An 18,506-nucleotide genomic window follows, 5' to 3' on the forward strand; every position below is an offset into this window, starting at 1 on the left:
TCCTTTTCTTTCAGGGTCATGCGCCATGGGTGAACCGATATCCGAATCCGAGTTTGCAGCCTTGGCTTTTTATGCTGGTGACAAATCGTGCTGTGAATTGGTGAGTAGGCTTGGGACTGGATGGAAAACACGCGAGATGCTCCAGTGGGATTTAATCCCAGGTCTGATCCGTAATTTGATGAGTTCAAACTGGTATCTTACACCACCGTATGCTGCTCTCTTGCAAAAGCCCTAAATCTGGTTAGGGCACAGAGACTGCATATCTCTGTCAGGCAACTTTTATCAGACGTGTATACAATCATGTAAAGCCAGACACTGGTGCGTAGGTCGCATCGACAGAACTTTACCAAGCTCTTGGCTGTGTATCCAGGCCGCATATGGGATGACATACCTTACAGTGTCACTTCCTTTAATCACAAAGCAATTATTCCTAACAGTACCTGTAAGTTCAAGACAGCAAACTAACTGCGTAGCATTCACCCATTCTTTGTATTTTTCATCTTTTCTGTTGTTTTTTTTTTCCCTAGTCATTTGAGCCCCATAGGACCTCTGCTTATTTATTTAGTTGTTGCTTTTATTGCGTAAACTGTAGCATTCTTCTGCTTGAATATTTCCAGGAATGCATTCCTTGACTCTTATTTTCCACTTCTTGCTATGCTCAAAGAATCCTAGAGGACGAACACTGTGGCAGTTAATCTTTCTGCTGCTTGGAGAATTCAGTTATGGGTTATTTATCCTAAATGTTGCTGCTGCCAAATACAAGCTAGCTGGCACACGATACTTTATTCTAGGCAGAAATAAAAAGTACAGGTCGAGTAACTTTCTTATAATACGTGAAGCTGTATCTGTACTAGGGACTGCTACCAGCAGAGTAGTGAGTCTCACTGGAAATTGTTTATATCAATAAAGACTTTTTTTGTGCTATGGACAGAATAAAATATTTAAACAGTTGTGTTAGCACAGGATACTAGACATGTTATCTTTTAAAGTGATGTGGGTGTTGTGCTGTGGAAAGAAAACCCTTGAATCTGTCTGTGCAAGTGCTAAAAATCATGTTTTTGAAATCTGCTTTAGTGGGAATACTACCTTCAGCTTGATATGTCAAGTATGGTTGTTGGGGATGGGGGTGATCGAGGGGTGTGGTTTCTTTTTTTTTTTTTAATATTGTAGCAAAAGCCATGCTGTGGAGTGAATGAGACTTTCTTAGTCATCTTTCAAGTTGAACTGATTTTGAAATACTAGTTAATGTTTTTCCTCTCTGTTAGTGTTGTGGTCTGTTGAATTCGTTCACATTGTAGTAACTTATTTTTAAGGGTAAGCCTTGGTTTACGTGTATAGCTGTTTAGGAGTACTGCTTGGGGCAAGATCATGTGATTGTTTATCATCGCCTTAGGTCAAGTTATTAAGTCATCATTGCACAGCATGCCAGTATTTCCGTGAAATCTGCCACTGAAAGAATAAAGGACTATGAAAGACACGTTTGGTATTTAGTTTGTTTCTATACATTTCTCCAGTCACATTCAGGGATAGCTGTGTGTTTCTTTGAAATGATAACGCAGCTGTACGTAAACACAATGCATATAGTATGCATCAAATGACACACAATGCATGTTAAAATAATAGACTTTTTAGAGATCTGTAAAACTGAACAGTGTAATTTCTTCTTCAGCTTGAGAGGCTTGTATGCAGCACTATGTTTTAAACCCATTCAAGTATTGTAATTACAATATGCTACCATGAAGCGTTTCCCTAGGTATTCTTGAATATTATTTTGCTGTCTATTACTTGATTTTGAATGATTATTTTTTAGAAGAATAATGTCCTAGGGTGATTTAATACATTGTTTAAACCATTAAAAAACTTTGCTTCCATTCAGAACTATTAATCTGTGAGTATGTTTTTTAGGTCATGGATATATAGATAGACATTTATTTTATAGGAATGCAACCAAACTATTGTGTTAGGTAACTCTAGTAAAAATATTTTTTTGCTGTTTGCTTTTTGGCTATGATAAATGTGGATTATAAAGATTTGATACAAAGGGGTTTGTTATTTGATAGTGAAAAATATTGCAGACCTTAAGTTTCCTTGTTTTTCCCCCAGAAAACAGTTGGCAGAATTCCAGAAATGAGGGAGAATGGTGAACACTAGTAGTATTTTATTCTTGGTGAAATAGGATTGGAGGTGGTGGTGAGATGGAAGCAGGGAGAATTCAGCCATCTCAGATTGGACACAGAGGATAGTGAGATGATAATGAGCATTATTAAAATTTTATAAAAAGCTCCTACTCAGAATAAGTGGGGACATGGAAATCATTCTCCTGACTAGGTCCATGTTGTCTGAGTTAGTATTTTAGTTAACTACGAAATAATTACAATTAATAATAGCTAACTGAATTTTAGTTCATTAGTAATGAATTTAGTTGATGTGTCTGCAGTAATATTTAAGTTTGGATCAGAACGCTTTTGAAGCAAATATCCCAGGTGTCCACATCTTCCATGTTACATCTTCATTGGAACCCTCTAGTGTGAGGTTCACTGGAGGTGAAGCTGATCTGTAAGATGCTTTTAGGAGTATAGGTAACATGTATCAACCACAAATGGATGCTTTGTCTATGGGACTAGACTTCAACCGGTGCAAATTAAATCCCCTTGAAACACATACAATGTGAAAGTAGACTCCTCGTTACCAAATGCTTCGCTTCATAGATTAGTTTCCTTTTTGATCACGCTGCTTGTTTTTGAGGACCATCCTTTTTCTTTTACTGGTCCCCAGTGTCTGTGATCTGAAAGCGAAAGTACGTGCAATTTTTTTTTTCCTTGAGAAAAGGAATTGGTGACTACTTAAAAATCACTTCTAATCCTCCCTTCCTCTGATGTAAAGATTTTATATTGGTTTACTTTTTAGAAACTGTTAAGTAATCATTTATGGTTGGTGTAACATATTTGCAAGATAAGCATTTTTAAGAAATAATATGTTTATCTGTAGGGTCATGGAGTATTTGTACAACGTTCTCCACATAAACCTAAAACAGGTATGTAAACTAAACCAATATTACATAACTTTCTAAAGCGCTGTTGGTGCTGTGCTTGAATCGTTCAATTATTAGTTCGCTTTTTTTCCACTGGAAGAATTTTTTTTTTGTGCTAATGTAACATGCAGAATACTCCTACTATGCATTTGTGAGAACAGTGTGAATAGTCAATAACACTGATGTGTTCAGGCAGTTAATGTTATAAGGATGGAGATTTAAGGTTTATGTTTGTTATCTGTGTTTTAATTGTAGCAACATTTTAGCTGTATAGGTCTAAAGACACATTCAAATTGGTCTTTATAACTACAAAGCTCTTTGCCTACAGTCTCTAATTTTTTGATAGTTGCAGAAGAGCAGATGGCTTTTTAACAGGCTAAGTTATTAAAGGCTGTATACGCTATAGAAATGATAACCTGTAATATGTAGGAAACTCAGGTGTAGCCACCATCTCTGTAAGATGAGTTTTTGCATATACTCAAATGCTCAGATAATACTCCTCTGAAAGTACTTGATGCCACCTCAATAGTCTAATAAGGAACTTCACCTTTTACAGACAGCCTCCAAGGGAAATGGAGGAAAATTGTGGAAATAGCTGGTGGTTTTGCATGTTTAGTTGGACTTTGATTACTTGTAATGCCTGAATTGTATAGTCCAGTTCCTAACTATTTTCTTAAAGATGTTGATCCCTGTGAAGTGTGGTGCAGTCAGCCGGTTGACATATTAAGAGAATATTGCAACGTTATTAAAATACGCATCTTTTGGCCTCTTCTCTTCAAAAGTGAAAGTAATTCTTTGGTAGCTGATTGGAGGTAAGTAGTCATGTTCTCAGTGATTCATCAGCTTTTGCATTTATTTTTGTTATCTCTGAAAGATCAGCATATGCTCTCACTAATGGTAAAACAGTCTGCAGGTATATTTTTACAATAACCTAAATTAGTTAAGGTCAGAAGGCATGGTTCTCGAACATATGGTTGAAAATATTAAAAATGTGTTTCTGAAGTTTGGAATCTCAGAATGTATTTGAGCATTTAAATGGATGCCCTGTATTTAAAAAGTACCAAAATCTTTCCATCCCCCTTTTTTTTTCCTCTGAAGATCCTGTAACCATGCTCTAGCTTATGTCTAATCACTATAACTGTTAGTATGTAAGACCATGTTACATGGTGATAGTTTTCTGAATAACAACTTGTTTTGTTTTGAAGCAGTTCACAGATTTTAGACCGGAATTGGAAGAGACTCTGTGATTTAGAGGTTTTGGAAGACCTTGTTGATTTGATTAAAAAAGTTGTTGTAAGTATTATGTTTTAAGTTTGTGTTTATTTTCAAATATAATAGGTTAATTAGTTCTTTATCTTAGGCAGCTTGGGATTGTATCTTAAATAAGACATATCCTTTTACTGGAGTGAATGAATTGTCTGATAGTTACAGCTTTCTATAAAGTTAGTTTCACATCACAGGCTTTATTATAGTTCAGATAATCCTTAAGTTTTGCAGAGTCCATAATGTGGTTGACTGCGACCCTTGTTAAGAGAGTCGTATCAGTGAGAAAAACAGCACCTTTCCCTGATGAATAACTTAAGCAGATTTTTTTTCTCAGTTATTTTTTCCATGTTCAACAAATGATATTTAAAATTTGATATTGTTGTTGACTTAAAACAGTGACTGTGCAAAGAAGAGAGTGGTATAACAAATGTTTTTTGGCAGCTGAGGGGAAGATAAAGTTGTTTTTTAAATTTAAGTTTTTTTTTTTTAAATTGATTTAATGAAATTCTGCGTTCAACACCAAGCTATGTTTTTCTGTCTGTTATATGGCTTTCTATGATTAGGCATTCATGTATTGTATTTGTGGATTCATACTTCCTTATGCTCCTTCTGCTGCTTTCTCCTTCAGGCTGTCCAAGTGCTCTATTTTCACCTTCTTATACTTCAGGATGTCTCTACAGTTACCCTGCATTGTTTCATGTGATGGGTTCTTTTTGCTTTTTCTTGCTGTGGTAGTCTCCCATATGATCTGTATATCTGAGAGGGTTGGTGTGTATTCCCATTCCCCTGTTTACCTGTGCTTCCCTCTTCTTACTTCCTCAGCCTTTATCTCCTTGCCCATGTAAAAGATAGTAAGAGCAAAATGTATTTGGAGGAGCAGAAGATCTCAGGAGGGGAAGTACTGTTGTTTTGGATGTTTTTTCATTGGTTGTATCAGCTGGATCTTTGGTATTTAAAAAACTGTAGAAGTGGCTAAAGCAGCTGACTTTCCTAAGCAGGTGTCATAGCATCCATTCATTCTCTATTTCCACTTCAGCATTTATTTATTTTTCAACAAAAATGGTACGGAATTGGCTACTGAATACAAAAATATTTCCTGAAACTTTGAAATGGACCAGAGCCACTGTCCAAATGGTACTGCTTTCAAGCAGAACATAAAACGTTATTGAGTTGAACCTGAGCAGATAGAAACAGGCCTTAACTTATTTTTTACTTGTTTTTTTTGTCTCTCTCCTAGAACGTTCCACCTTTTATTGGGGGCATACTGAGAATTGGCAGCAGGATAGAAAATGTAAGTTTCTCGAATTGCTTTTAATTGGAATGCTTTTTTGTGTGTAAATGTATATTTGTACACTTTTTTTATATATATAAAATTTTAAAACACACAAATAGTCTGTAGCTTTTGGCTTATATAGGCATGCAGGACTGGGGTTGCCAGTTATTTCAACTGAGCCAAAAAACAAAATCTGTGTGACAGGAGCTGTGAAATAAATACTGTCTGCGTGTGATCAAAATGGGTGAGAATTCTGGAGGTAGTTCATATGCCCTATCTCTGGTGCATTTTGCTTGTCCTCTCTTTCTGTGCTGGTGTTAGTGTGTTATACTAAAAATCTTGGTATGGGCGAAAGGCAAACACATGTTATATGTATGGAGAAAAATTATTGACAGTGTAACTGAAATCTTCCAGAATGAGTTATTGCAGATGAAGAAAGGAAACAAACAAAAAAAAAAAACCCAAAAATTTCTAAATGGAAAAACTCACTAGGAGCTGGGTTACACACACTTCCTAGTCTCTGACCCTTTTTGTGGTGTTACGCTTAGCTTTTACTGCTCCTTGGGATCCTAAAGCCAATGGCTTCAGTCTGTTCTTTGTGTGGGGGGTAGCGGGTATAGGCATCACTATCAGGTGTCCTTTGCTGTGAGGAGTGCTGTTGCTGTATTCTTCTTCCAAGTCTAGAATCCACTTGGGTTTGGTTTTTTATGTTTGGTAAAACACTCTTATATCTTGCTTGTTGTTTTCATTGGTGTGCAGGTTCAAGTAATATCTGATTTTATTATATATTATGTTTTATGTACGTTAAAAAGCTTTTACCCCTATTTTGTCCAGCTTCATATTTTTTTTTTTCTTTTTTTGGATTTTTATAATGACCATTGGCCAGTTGCTTATAGCCATTGAGTCTTCAGTGTCAGCTTCTGACCCATCTGTTACTATTCCATGCCTGTACTTCTCTAAACTATTTTACGTGTCTGCAATTCTCAAGGCCTTTGTTCTGTCATATTTGGCTTCCATTTCTCAGTGCTGCATCATTATGTTAGTCATAGCAGTTATAAGTAACTACTTGTTACTACTGTCTATATTATAAACTATTATTGTACCATATAAAAACAAAACAAATTAATTACAGCTACCTAGTCAAAAGAAAAATTGCTGTTACAGTTCAATCAAGTTAAGTCAAGAGCTCTGAGGAGGCCAAGACAAGGTGCAGGACAAGTTGTAAACCCAACAGATTGCAGTCCTGTGGCCTGATACTAGCAATGGCGGTGCTGTAAGATGAGTCTACAGAGCTACAAATGGGACTGTGCTTGATTGCTGAAATGATGCAAACCTTTAAAAATGGTGTTCGTTGGAGACAGGTTGAGAATCTTCCAAGAGATTCTCAAATAGTGGTACTGATTCAGTCTGAAAGATTGTGAATGGCTGGCTAAGGGTGAGGCAAGGGAACCTGCTGATCTGTGTTCACTGTCAAATTCAATGTTTGATAGAGCTGTCCTTGTTAAGAGAACATTCTTAGTTTCCCTACATTTATCATTTTTATTCCCCACTTCCTAGTTTCGGCTGTGCTCTGTGGTTTAACTGCAAAAGTGAAAAAGACGTTTAATTTTGAAGACCATATCAAAACTGATAGTAGTAATAGGAAAAGCAGAATAGGTACAACTGTAAGTTGCTGCTGGATAACCCGTTTTTTTGCGTTTTTAGTGATATTTTTCTCAGTCATGTGGGTTTTTAAATTATTTCTTTTAAATCTGCAGATTCAAGTAATATGAGAGTATCCTAGGCAACAGGCATTCTTCACTCAATCCCTTTCCTTCAAATAAAGTTCTGTAGCTCAAACAGTTAAACTTAACTTTGAGTGGAAGGAAAGTTATGATTTATGGAATTAAATCTTAGCCCTGCCTGCATATCTAACAGCCTGGTGAATGTTATTTCTTAAATCAGGCTTGTCACTTCACACTAAAGCAATTTCATTGCAGTCATCAAAAATATTTGTAAATCAAATTTGATGATTTGAATGATTCCTGTCTCCTAGTGAAAATGTATATTCACAGAATGAGGACAGATGTTTTATTACGCTGTGTTTGGGTTACCTAGATATTTGTATTTATGAGCTATTGCCTGTTTGAAAAGCTAACAAATTGGGAACAAGTGCATCATGTAAGTGCTATAATAGTACTGTTTGTTGCATTTACGTGGAGTATTTCCACTATTGCAACTCAATTAGTGGTTTGTGTGGTGGGTTGTTTTTTCTTTAGGACTTTGCTTTGTATTGACTTAGAGTTACTGTTTTGTTTTTACTTTCTTTTTTTTCCCTTTTCTTCAATTGAACTAGGGTGTCTTTGATGTTGGGGATGCACTTGATTGGGTCAGATATACAGGTGATGTTGGTATTCTGCAGAAGTTGGAGAAACTTGGTGATTTTGGTTGGATCTATCTTGAAATTTTCTTTGCAGAATGTAAGTATGAACACTTCTGAAGAAACAAGCAGTTGGAAAGTTACCTGTGTTATAGTTATGAAATAGGAATATTTGTATGCTTTTCATCAGCATGGGAATGACTGGAAAAATAGTGTTGTTTTCTGTTTATTTAAACAGTCAATTCTTTCTTGAGTTTATTTGTATGGGTCATATTCACAGTGCATATGTTCTTGCTGAACAGTTGTTGAGAAAATTGATAATGGACAACAAGGACAAAAAACTGTGTGTGCGCCCATAGTCTGTGAACCTCTAACTTAGGGGTGAAACGTGTCTGAAATATGAATTGGGTCTTATTTTGACAAAGCCCTCTGCCAAACATTTAACAATATTAATGGAGGTGTCAGTCAGTCATATTTCAAAAATAAGCCTACGTAGCTCATGGGAGTTGCTGTAGGCTATTCACACTAGTAGGAGAACTTCTGCTGAAATGACAACAGGTTCCCAAGTCCACCGTTTTTGATGTCTGTTGAATGGCTTGTATTCTGCTCTTACGTTTTGCATGTGCACATTGCAGTAAATAACTGAGTGGTTGGAATCGAACTAGCATGCAAGGAGAAGAATCTTTTTATAGTCTAGTACCAAAGCACACATTCTTTAAAATAGAAATCTTAACAGCTCTTAAAAATGCAAATTCTTTAAAGTAAAGCCATATTTCACTTGATTCCTTGAAAAAAAGCAAATGCATAAAGGTTTTAACTGCTTGTGACAAGTTTTTTTGGCTTACCCACTAATAAATGGTTCCTTTGTTTTGAACACTTCTGTCACGTAGTTTGCTTCTATTATTTATTTGGTATGCCAAATTTTGTTTCCAGACATAAAATAGAGCACAATTATTAACAGAAGATAAACTCTACTTGTCTTTGATTATTTCTTTGTCTATTGCATTCTTCTGAATTGTGTCTACAGGCAAACGTTATATAACAAAAGTTGCCTTGGAAGATTGTAATTTGGTTGAAGAATTTAAAGCTGTGACCTGTGAAAACTGTAGGAAGGTAAGAGAATATGTCAACGTTTGTGATTATCATTTGTTGGTTTTTTTTTTGTTGTTTTGTTTTTAGGGTTAGAAAATGATAAAAATGGCCAAATGATCAAAGATACAGGTTTCAAAACCTCAAGTGAGTAATTGTCTAGAAAAAAATAGTTTTCCTGAGGGATCCAGACCTAATAAGCAGAACAGTAGTCATTTATGTTGCCACTGTACATTGGACAGTGTTCATCCATGTCCTGTCCCAAACGTCCCGTGTCTTCCTTGCTGAAATCAGGAACTATGTTGAAAAGCACCAAGTATTGAACTGGTTGAGCTGTGCTGTGCTCAGTCTAATTTGCTATTTGACATGCACTTGCTTTTGATAATAACTGTATTATGGAGACCAAGGGAGCTTCTGAGTTAGTCCTACTTTGTAATTGGTGTACATTGTATTCTTGTCTGCACAACACTTTTACTTGTATGCTTGAAATCTTAGTACATTACAACAAATTAAAAGCATTAGTTTACAGGTAATAGTGAATATATAAAGTTTGTTTTTTTTGGGAAGCATAAAAAAATAGCTGACTCTTGCCAGATGTTTCCTTACTTCACATTGCAACTGAGTTTAATTAAAGTGGTTTCTGAAATCTTTTTTTATTGATTTCACAGAACAGTGAATCTATGAAACAGAAAGGAAACGAGGAGTTTTCCCAAGGAAACTTTGATTGTGCTATAATGTCGTATACTAAAGCCATAGAGTTTTGGTAAGAACTGAACTGGCTAACTAGATTGTATGAGCTACTCTAGAGGCCAAATGATAACTAATTAAAAAAAAGAGGGGGTGGGAAAGGCAAAGAGAAAAAAAAAAGCTGTGTAGTGCTTTTTTTATGTTTTATTTCTTTTGGTTAGTTGTATTTTTTTTTCTCCAGAGGTTCTGTTAGACTTAAAGCCGATCTAAGATGGCTAATAGTAAGTAGAGTAAATCTGAAAGGAAATAACAAGCTAGCAGAACAGCATGACCAATCATTACAAATATTTACCGTCTCAGAAGTGTTGCGGAACCTAGTGAACAAGAACAAATTATATTTTTAAAATGTTTGCTCTTTGCATATAGATGCAATGGACTTAATTTCCTTTTGTAAATTTTGTTTCGTTTCTCTCCTAAAGTCATTTGCTAAAGGGATTTGGAGAATTATCTGGTTTTTGTGAAGGGACAAGGAGTCAGTTTAAAGTAGAATTTGTTTCCTGTACATATAGAGCTTTGGTCCCCTTCCTATGGCTCACGTGTAATGTGAACTAGTGACAGCATGTTGGTTTGGTGTCATTGCTACTTGTGTTGTAGTCAAGCAAATGCTGCTTTTAAAAGCTGCAGTATCTGTGGAATATGGTGGAACTCACAGAAATCCCACCTTTCATAAAAAATGGATTGTTCTAATTTTTCTTTTTATTTTGAAGTCTGTAGCTTTATAGTCATGCATTTGAGAAAATTATGACTTTTGTGATGTCTTGCTTCAGATTTTATGTCACATAATAGGATACATTTCAATCCCAAATTGAAACTGATTTCAACTTCCCTGAAAAGTTGGCTAAGCTGTCTTCAATCAAGTGTTTGTGTCTGAGATGATGGAGCAGGCTGAGAAGGCTTTGCTCACTGTAGTTGATGAGATCGAGGGAAGAGCAGAATTCAGTGAGAGAGTACAGGAAATCACACAGATTCAAGGGGCTGCTGAGCAGAGCTGTTTTAACAGTTATCATAAATTGATCGTTGTCCTTACGACCCTGTTGGAAAGTGAAGGCTAGCTCAGTCTTGATGTGTTGGAGCTAGGGAATTTTTCAGCTGCTGTATGCACTCTTTTCTTTTGCCTTCTGCCAGTCTGAGCTGACTTTCATTGGCGTCATCAACGTACTCCTTCCCTATCTAGCTGCATCCTTTTTGGCTTCGTTTCAAGTGGTTGTTGGAGTACATATACAGGTTCCCTCCTCTTGCTCTCCACTAGGTACTTCAGGGGCAGTGTTTTTAGTTCTTTAGAACTACTGCTTGGTCTGCCCAGTCAGACAGAGGGTTATGAAACAGCTGTAGAACCAGAGATCCGGAAGTGTTCATGAAATTTTTGGTTTAATTGGAAGTTAGCATTTGTAGAACAAAACAAAATGGGATGTATGTGACAGTCAAGGTAGAAAGTAATTTGAATTGGTTGGAAATTGCTGGACCCAAATCTTATAAATTACTACCTAATTAAAACTAATAAGCTTAATGACTTGTAAATCACTGGGACTATTGAGGGAAGCTTGTATATAATTGTTTATAGTGTTTGTGCTAGAGCATTTGCAGACAATTATTGTGTGAACTTACTATTTTTTTCTTGAGATTTCCAGAAGTAATATGCATTACTAACTTTTTAATATATATGTATATTCTTTTTTTTTTTTCAGTCCTGCAAACCATCTTCTGTATGGAAACCGAGCTCTTTGTTTAATTCTCACAAGACAGTACAAGTGAGTAAATCCTTGTTTATAATCTGTAATGTTTGTGATCTCCTTTACTACAGCTTGGCAGTATACTTAGGAAAGAAGTATTTAAAAAACTAACATTTGTAGTAAATGTGATGTTACTACCTCAGGAAATTGATATTAAGAGAAATGAGTAATATTAGCTGTATCTACTGGCAGTATGTCATGGCATTTAAAATTTGAAGGGGTGGGAGGGAGGTTATACAACTGGGGGAAAAAACCCTCAGTACCAGTGAGTATTGTGATTTTATTAAACTTTTTGAAGAAGTAAACCTTTTGAAGAAGAGATTAGTGTGTTTCTGGGAGTTACTTTTCCTTAAGCCACTTGTTAAGCTAAAAATCATGTTTATGAGCCTTCACTCAGCTTATGTTTATGAACCTTTTACTGCAGCTTGGCTTTGTCTCTAGCCTAGTGTCCTGATGGTTTTTTTTTTTTTTTTTGACAGTGCTCAGGGGCAACTTTTCATAGCGCTATACCAGGCTTTCATCATCTCCTAGTATCTTGATGTTCTGTACGCCACTGTCTTTTACTCAAGTTTCTTTTCCTTACTTGTTTCCTTTGTGATATGAATATGGTCCAACTTCTCCCATTCTACTTGTTAGCTGTTTCTTTATTATTTTCAACGTGTTGCAGGTCTTTGCAATTACTACTTCAGCATTTCACTTCAGAGACGTCCTTTTTAATTCCTGCTGTAGCTTTCCATGAAGCATTCACAGCCACTACTAGCTTTGTTTCTGCTTCATCTAAAGTAGCCCTACTTCTCAGTATCAATCATCTTTTACCTTGGTTATTCTCAACTATGCCTCTTCACTCCAGCTAATTTATCTGTCCAATTTCTTGTGGAAGCACTTGCCTGTTTGCTGTGGATGTGGTCAGGATCTTCAGCTCATGGCCTTGCTTAGGTCTTCTTATATAGGCTGTCTATCTCTGTTTGCTATTTCAGGCTTTTCTTTGGAATCCAGCTTTCATTACCACAGAATGTTTTCCTCCTTTAGATTATTCTGTACAAGCTTCCTTGCTATATTAGTTGCAAAAAAACCCCAGTGTTACTGACTAGGCAACTTACAAATACTTGCCTGATAAACAAGGTTTTTTTTCTTTTTTTTTCTGCATGTTTTTTTCCCTGTGTGGAAATAAAATAGCTCCTTACTGTTTTTTGTGGGCCTCTCTAGTTAGAAAATATCTGCAACATGACCTCCCTGAGTCCGTATGACCCAGTTACCAAAGGAGTGAATTATTTGTAAAAGTACATACTGTCTAGAGCTTCTTCATCGGAAGTTATCCATGTTACCCCTCTTTGTTATAATCTACTGCATCCTGCTTATCTGACACATAGCCATAGTTCTGTAAAGAAGCAAATCATATAACCCAAAGGTATATCAATTCGATAACTGCCCCATTTGGGCAGAGTTTGTATCAGCAAAGGCTGTCACTCTGCTGCTCTGTGCTCTCCTACTGCAGTAGTAATGGACCGCTTCTGCTCTGACCTGATCAAAATTACTTTGTTTGTTCCATGATACATTATGTATAAAAAGTCAGGCATGATCTTTTGGCTTCAGTTGACAGTTTTGCAGGTTACTGTGCTCAGTAGTTAATACTTGTGCTCTCGGATCTGTAGCTGTGATGATTATGTAACAACTCCCTAATATGATTTCTCTCAGCGTATTTTGGTTTGTTATTCAGCCTTCTTATAAAGTCTTTGCTTTTTAAAAAAGTATCTTGTCAGAGCCCATTTATAAGGGATAGCTTCATATACAGAAATGCTGGAAGTCCTAGGAGGTAGAGGGAGGGAATAAATACTTGATGTGTGAAATGGTTGAGACTGCAACATTTTAACCAGGTAAGTTTCAGCTAAGAAGTGTTGTCAGACCATACCTTTATACGGCGAATGAACTGTTTTATTTATCTTACATTTTTCTTATAGTGTCTTGTACAATGCAGCCCTAGTCTGTAGATTTCTGAAGTATAAATAATAATCTTTTTTGTTCTTCCTTCTCTTTAAGGAGAGCCCTTGCTGATGGAAAAAGGGCCACTATTTTGAAGCCTAATTGGCCAAAGGTTAGTTTAAATCATATACGATTCAAAATCATCTTTTTGTTTGTACTGTAAACCAACATAGAGTCCCAGTCTGAATTACAGGTTTAACACATGTATGTATGAATTGTTATTATCTGAGTTAAGCATTAATGACAGTAGAATGGGCGGAGTATCTGGGAATTCAGCTTCAGACATGTACATAGCTTGCTTGTATTTTTATATTAAAAATGTTATTTTGATACACTTGCTTACATGATGTTCTGCATGTGTAAAGATGAAAAAACATATTACATCATTGTGCATAGCTTTGTTGTCACAGTACTTTAAAAAGAATATATATAGTCCGTAAAATAATAAAAAGCCTAATTAATGACCAGAATGTATTTCCTGACGTTCTTGGACTAAAGAAGAGTAAAGGATTGCAAATTATTAGTTGTAATTAGAGGAAAAAGCAAATTTGATCTTCTCCAAAGCTAGGGGAAAGATAATTCATTATGAGCGGTATCTAGCTGTTTCAGTGTGCTGAGTGGTTAAAAACTTTGGTTATTCACAGAAGAAATAGATAACTTCGAGGTATGTGAAAACTTTATATTGTCCGCTGTACTACAACTGTTTTGAATGTAAACTGTTTTCTTATTTGAGTGAATGAACACTTAAACTGGTATCCATGTAGGGTCACTACCACTTCTGTAAGGCACTGTCATTACTGGGGGAGCATGAACTGGCTTTGGAAGCTAATGAGAGAGCTCAGGAACTCTGCAAGAATATTCTTGATGGACTTAAGGACCTTATTCAGCAAAATGACAAATTAAAGAAGACGTTAGAAGAAATCAATGGTAACGTTTTCACTTTTGAAGATCTGCCTTGAACATAGCCACATTCCTTCACTGGTAACTTTCCTTTGAAGCTAGCTAATTATTTTTTTCCTTCCTATAATATTTTCTACAGGTACTAAAGAATACAAGCAGAAACCAAAGAAATTGCTTCTTGAGAAAAAGTAAGCAACTGCCAAATTTGCTATTTTTTTATTAGCAATGCCTAGTATAAGATTTACATAATACATATCATTGATGTTTCCTGATATATAACAAAATATAAGCAATAAAAATGAAAGAAATAAGATCAGAACTGCAGCCAGAATGCAGTCTAGGAGTAAAGAGGACCTCTAGGACCTAAATAAGCTGTCTTTGTAATGTTTTCAAGTTCCAAGTAGTCTCCTTCAGCATTTTAAGTTCTAGCTATGCTGGAAATAAGAGGAAACAATTAAATGTTCACGTTTATTTTCCACCCTATTTGAAGTATGTATGCTGTTGAAGGAACCTGGCATTTGAAAATGCCTGTGCAATCTTACCCACTGTTTTGTGTTAACTTTGCTGTATAACGTTCACTAGGACATTAAGATGATTTGAATTCTAATTCAAAGAGGAGCTGAATGCTTACCAAATAAATTTTGGCAATGGTAAAAACAAACAAACAAACAAAGTATATCCTAAGTAGTAGGAACTTGTCTTTTTCACATCTATTTTATGCTTTTGCTTTGCCTGGAGAGGGTAAGGCAAGAGGGTAAGGAGATTCCATATTCACAGATTGATCTGTGTTGCAGTATATGCCTTAACTCATTGAAACATTTTCCTGAAAGACTGTTTTGGTGTTTATTGGTCTACTTGTAGTGATGTGCTATCTATCCATAGGAAATTGTGTTTTTTTTTTTCTTGTATTATTTTTTTGTTAGAGATTTTGCTTAGCCTAATAATATGCAGTTTGAAAGGCATAAAAAAGGATGTTAGATCAAATCCTTTAAGTACGGTTATACTGTTAAAATTTCTATGAGGGTTAGGCTTCTTGTACTTGTTTTTTTAGTGCTTATATGGGACATCTTAAATATCAAGATATCAACGTTGGAAGAACTAGCGTTTTCTCTTTTTACTTTTCAGAGACTGCAATTCTTCAGAATCTCATTTAATCATTTCTCAAGAACAAAAAGAAATAGAAAAAGACAGAAAGAGAACACAGTCTGATCCTAAAGATCACCACTGCCATCAAAAACATGATACCACAGTAAGTTATGCTACAGATGCTAATTACAAGACTAGCAGTATGTTAATTTTCTCCATCCTGGAATGTGTTATTGTGGTGGTTTTACTCGGGTGGGCAGCCAAGCTCCACCACAGCTGCTCTCTCACTCCCCCTCCTCAAAGGGAGAGGAAATGCAATGAAAAGAGCTCAAGGTTTGAGATATGGACAGGGAGATCACTCAACAGTTACTGTCAACAGTTACTGTCATAGGCGAAACAGAGTCAGAGTAGGGAGATAGTAAAATTTATTGCTTATTACTAACAAGCTAGAGAAGTGAGAAACAAAGGAAAGCAACCAAAAACACCTTCCCCCCATCCACCCTCTTCCACCTTCTCCCCCTGAGTGACACAGGGGAATGGGCAATGGTGGCTGCGGTCAGTCCCTGATGCTTCGTCTCCGCCGCTCCCTCACGGTCACTCTCTGCCCCTGCTCCACGCGGTGTCCCTCCCACGGGATGCCGTCTTTCCCAAACTGAGCCTGCGGGGGCTGCCCACAGGCAGCAGCTCTTCCAGCACTGCTCCCACACGGCTCCGTACCACGGGGTCCATCCCCCAGGAGCAAACTGCTCCAGCACGGGTCCCCCACGGGCGGCAGCTCCCCCCAGACCCCCTGCTCCTGCGTGGGCTCCTCTCCACGGGCTGCAGCTCCGGCCCGGGGCCTGCTCCTGCGGGGGCTCTCCATGGGCCGCAGCCTCCTCCAGGCCACATCCACCTGCTCCTTCTGCACTGACCTTGGTGTCTGCAAGGCTGTTTCTCAGTCCTCTCTCTCTCTCCCAGCTACTGTTTCCCTGCAGTTTTTTTTCCTCTCTTAAATATGCTCTCACAGAGGCACAAACATCACTTACTGGCCTGCTCTGGCCAGCAGTGGGGCCCCAGGCCCTTATCTAGTAATGGGGCAGCTTCTGGATTCTTCTTGCAGAAGCCACCGCTATGGTCCCCCACTACCAAAACCTTGCCATGTAAACCTACTACAGTCATTTAAATGCTGTGGCTGAAACTTTGCAGCAATTATGCTTTAATAATTGTGTACTTTCTCAGGCAAGTGCACTTTTCCTTTGATATAAAATTATGTTTAGAACTTTGGATTTGAAAGAAGGTAAGAAGTGGTTGCTCAAATGAAAAGATGGACGTTGCATTTCACAAAGAAGAGAGAGGGCTTCTCCAGGTTTATTAAAAGAGAGATTGAAGACATGTCTGACTTAATTAATTGACCAGTCCTGCCTGTTAGTGTGCGTTCAGATGTGGACTTCCCTTTGGCTTTAGGAGAGGATTTAGTTAATGTGTACTAGTATAATGGAATTCCATGGAAGATGCTTTAGCCAAAGTTAATTCATATACAGGGTTTTTGCTGTTAAGGAACGTTCTGCACTGATCTTGCAATGCTAAGTATTTACATGGTTACAGACCATTGTTTTGTTACTCTGCTAACAGATTTCTTTTCTGTGGAAAAAGTCTTGGTTGAATAGTACTCTTAACTCTTAAATAATATTTAAAACTAGGATTTTATGGTCCTCAATTATATATTTGGCTTGTGTATTTAAAATAAGCATAGTATACTGTTAAAATGCAAAATGGACTTGTATTATTTTAGTATCCTTTTGTAATTCTTTGGATTAATTCTTAATATTAAAAAAAACAACTGTTTAAAACTGTTAATGTTCTACTATATTATTTTTATTAACTATGGTGAGGAAGGTTTAAACGATAAAGTGAAACTTAAATTTTGTTCTCTGTTCATGGTTGAGTTTTGTTCCTAAAAAATAACTAAACTAAGGTTACACATTAGTGAAGTGCGGCCAAACAAATCCACCAACAAAAGTCTCTAACTCTGCCTTTTAGAGTGGTTTTTTTTTTTTAATTGTTTAAAGTGCAAAGACTTACTATGATGTTGTGGATCAAACCCTAGTAGGAAGCTAAGCACCACACAGCTGCTTGCTCTCTCCCCCCAGTGGGATGGGGAAGAGAATCAGATGGCTAAAAGCAAGAAATCTGGTGGGAGTTTAATAGGCAAAACAAAAGCTGTGCATGGAAGCAAACCAATATGCAGAATTTGTTCACTGTTCCTACTCAATAGGCAGATACATACCATTTCCAGGAAAGCAGGGCTTCATTATGCGTAACTGTTAACATGAAAAGACAAACACCATACCTATGAACGTCACCTCTCTTCCTCCTCTGTTTACACGGCTCTTATTGCTGAATACGACATCATATGGTATGGAATACGTCACTGGCCAGTTTGGGTCACCTCTCCTGGGTGTGTCCCCTCCCAGCTTCTTTTGTACCTTTGGTCTGCTGGCTGGCTGGGCAGGGTGAAAAACAGAAGAGGCCTCGACACTGTGTAAGCATTGCTTAGCAAAAACTAAAGCATTATTTTCAATATTATTATTTCATTATTGTTATCAACACTGTCTTGGTCACAAATCCAAAAGATAGTACCATATGAACTGCTATGAAAGCAAGTAACTCAAAGCCAAAACCGGTATATAAATAAATATATATATTATATTATATTAAAAAAAAAAAAGTGGAATCTTTGGGGATTTTGTCACGGCTTATCATGTTGTTTCCAGGGGATTTCACTAATGGATGTCAGTGGAATCTCCCAGCTGTTGGTGTCGTAGTACTTATCTCGTGTCTATTATTATGAAGAGACTGTTAATCATTCTGGTCCATAAATTTTCCCAGGTGGCTTGATTTGCTAGATACATGCAGACTGTGACAGTCATGCTGTGACAGCATGAATTCAAAATTTAACATCACAACTTCCAGTTTGCCTACAAATACTTATTCTCCTTCACACTAGTTATTAATTGAAAATAAACTTTTGTACTCCTTTCTGATTGTTTACCATTTTTTTAAGCT

The 18,506-nt window shown here is 36.8% G+C and overlaps 1 protein-coding gene across 6 annotated transcripts in view; it reads left to right on the forward strand.

Moving 5' to 3' along the window:
* Positions 1 to 18,506, forward strand: part of TTC3 (tetratricopeptide repeat domain 3) — a 64,044-nt gene that overhangs the window by 601 nt on the left and 44,937 nt on the right. For 4 of the 6 annotated variants that reach the window (XM_083813979.1, XM_083813975.1, XM_083813976.1 and 1 more), the window contains exons 2-14: positions 15 to 100; positions 2,989 to 3,034; positions 3,711 to 3,843; positions 4,237 to 4,324; positions 5,535 to 5,588; positions 7,906 to 8,029; positions 8,957 to 9,042; positions 9,687 to 9,781; positions 11,451 to 11,513; positions 13,533 to 13,587; positions 14,240 to 14,402; positions 14,515 to 14,563; positions 15,501 to 15,624. In XM_083813979.1, coding sequence (XP_083670105.1) covers positions 15 to 100; positions 2,989 to 3,034; positions 3,711 to 3,843; positions 4,237 to 4,324; positions 5,535 to 5,588; positions 7,906 to 8,029; positions 8,957 to 9,042; positions 9,687 to 9,781; positions 11,451 to 11,513; positions 13,533 to 13,587; positions 14,240 to 14,402; positions 14,515 to 14,563; positions 15,501 to 15,624 — 1,166 coding nt within the window. The remainder of the gene's footprint in view (positions 1 to 14; positions 101 to 2,988; positions 3,035 to 3,710; positions 3,844 to 4,236; positions 4,325 to 5,534; positions 5,589 to 7,905; positions 8,030 to 8,956; positions 9,043 to 9,686; positions 9,782 to 11,450; positions 11,514 to 13,532; positions 13,588 to 14,239; positions 14,403 to 14,514; positions 14,564 to 15,500; positions 15,625 to 18,506) is intronic. The other 2 variants (XM_083813974.1, XM_083813978.1) reach the window with 1 other exon arrangement.

The sequence above is a fragment of the Anser anser genome (assembly GCF_964211835.1).
Source record: "Anser anser genome assembly, chromosome: 1".
Classification (NCBI taxonomy): domain Eukaryota; kingdom Metazoa; phylum Chordata; class Aves; order Anseriformes; family Anatidae; genus Anser; species Anser anser.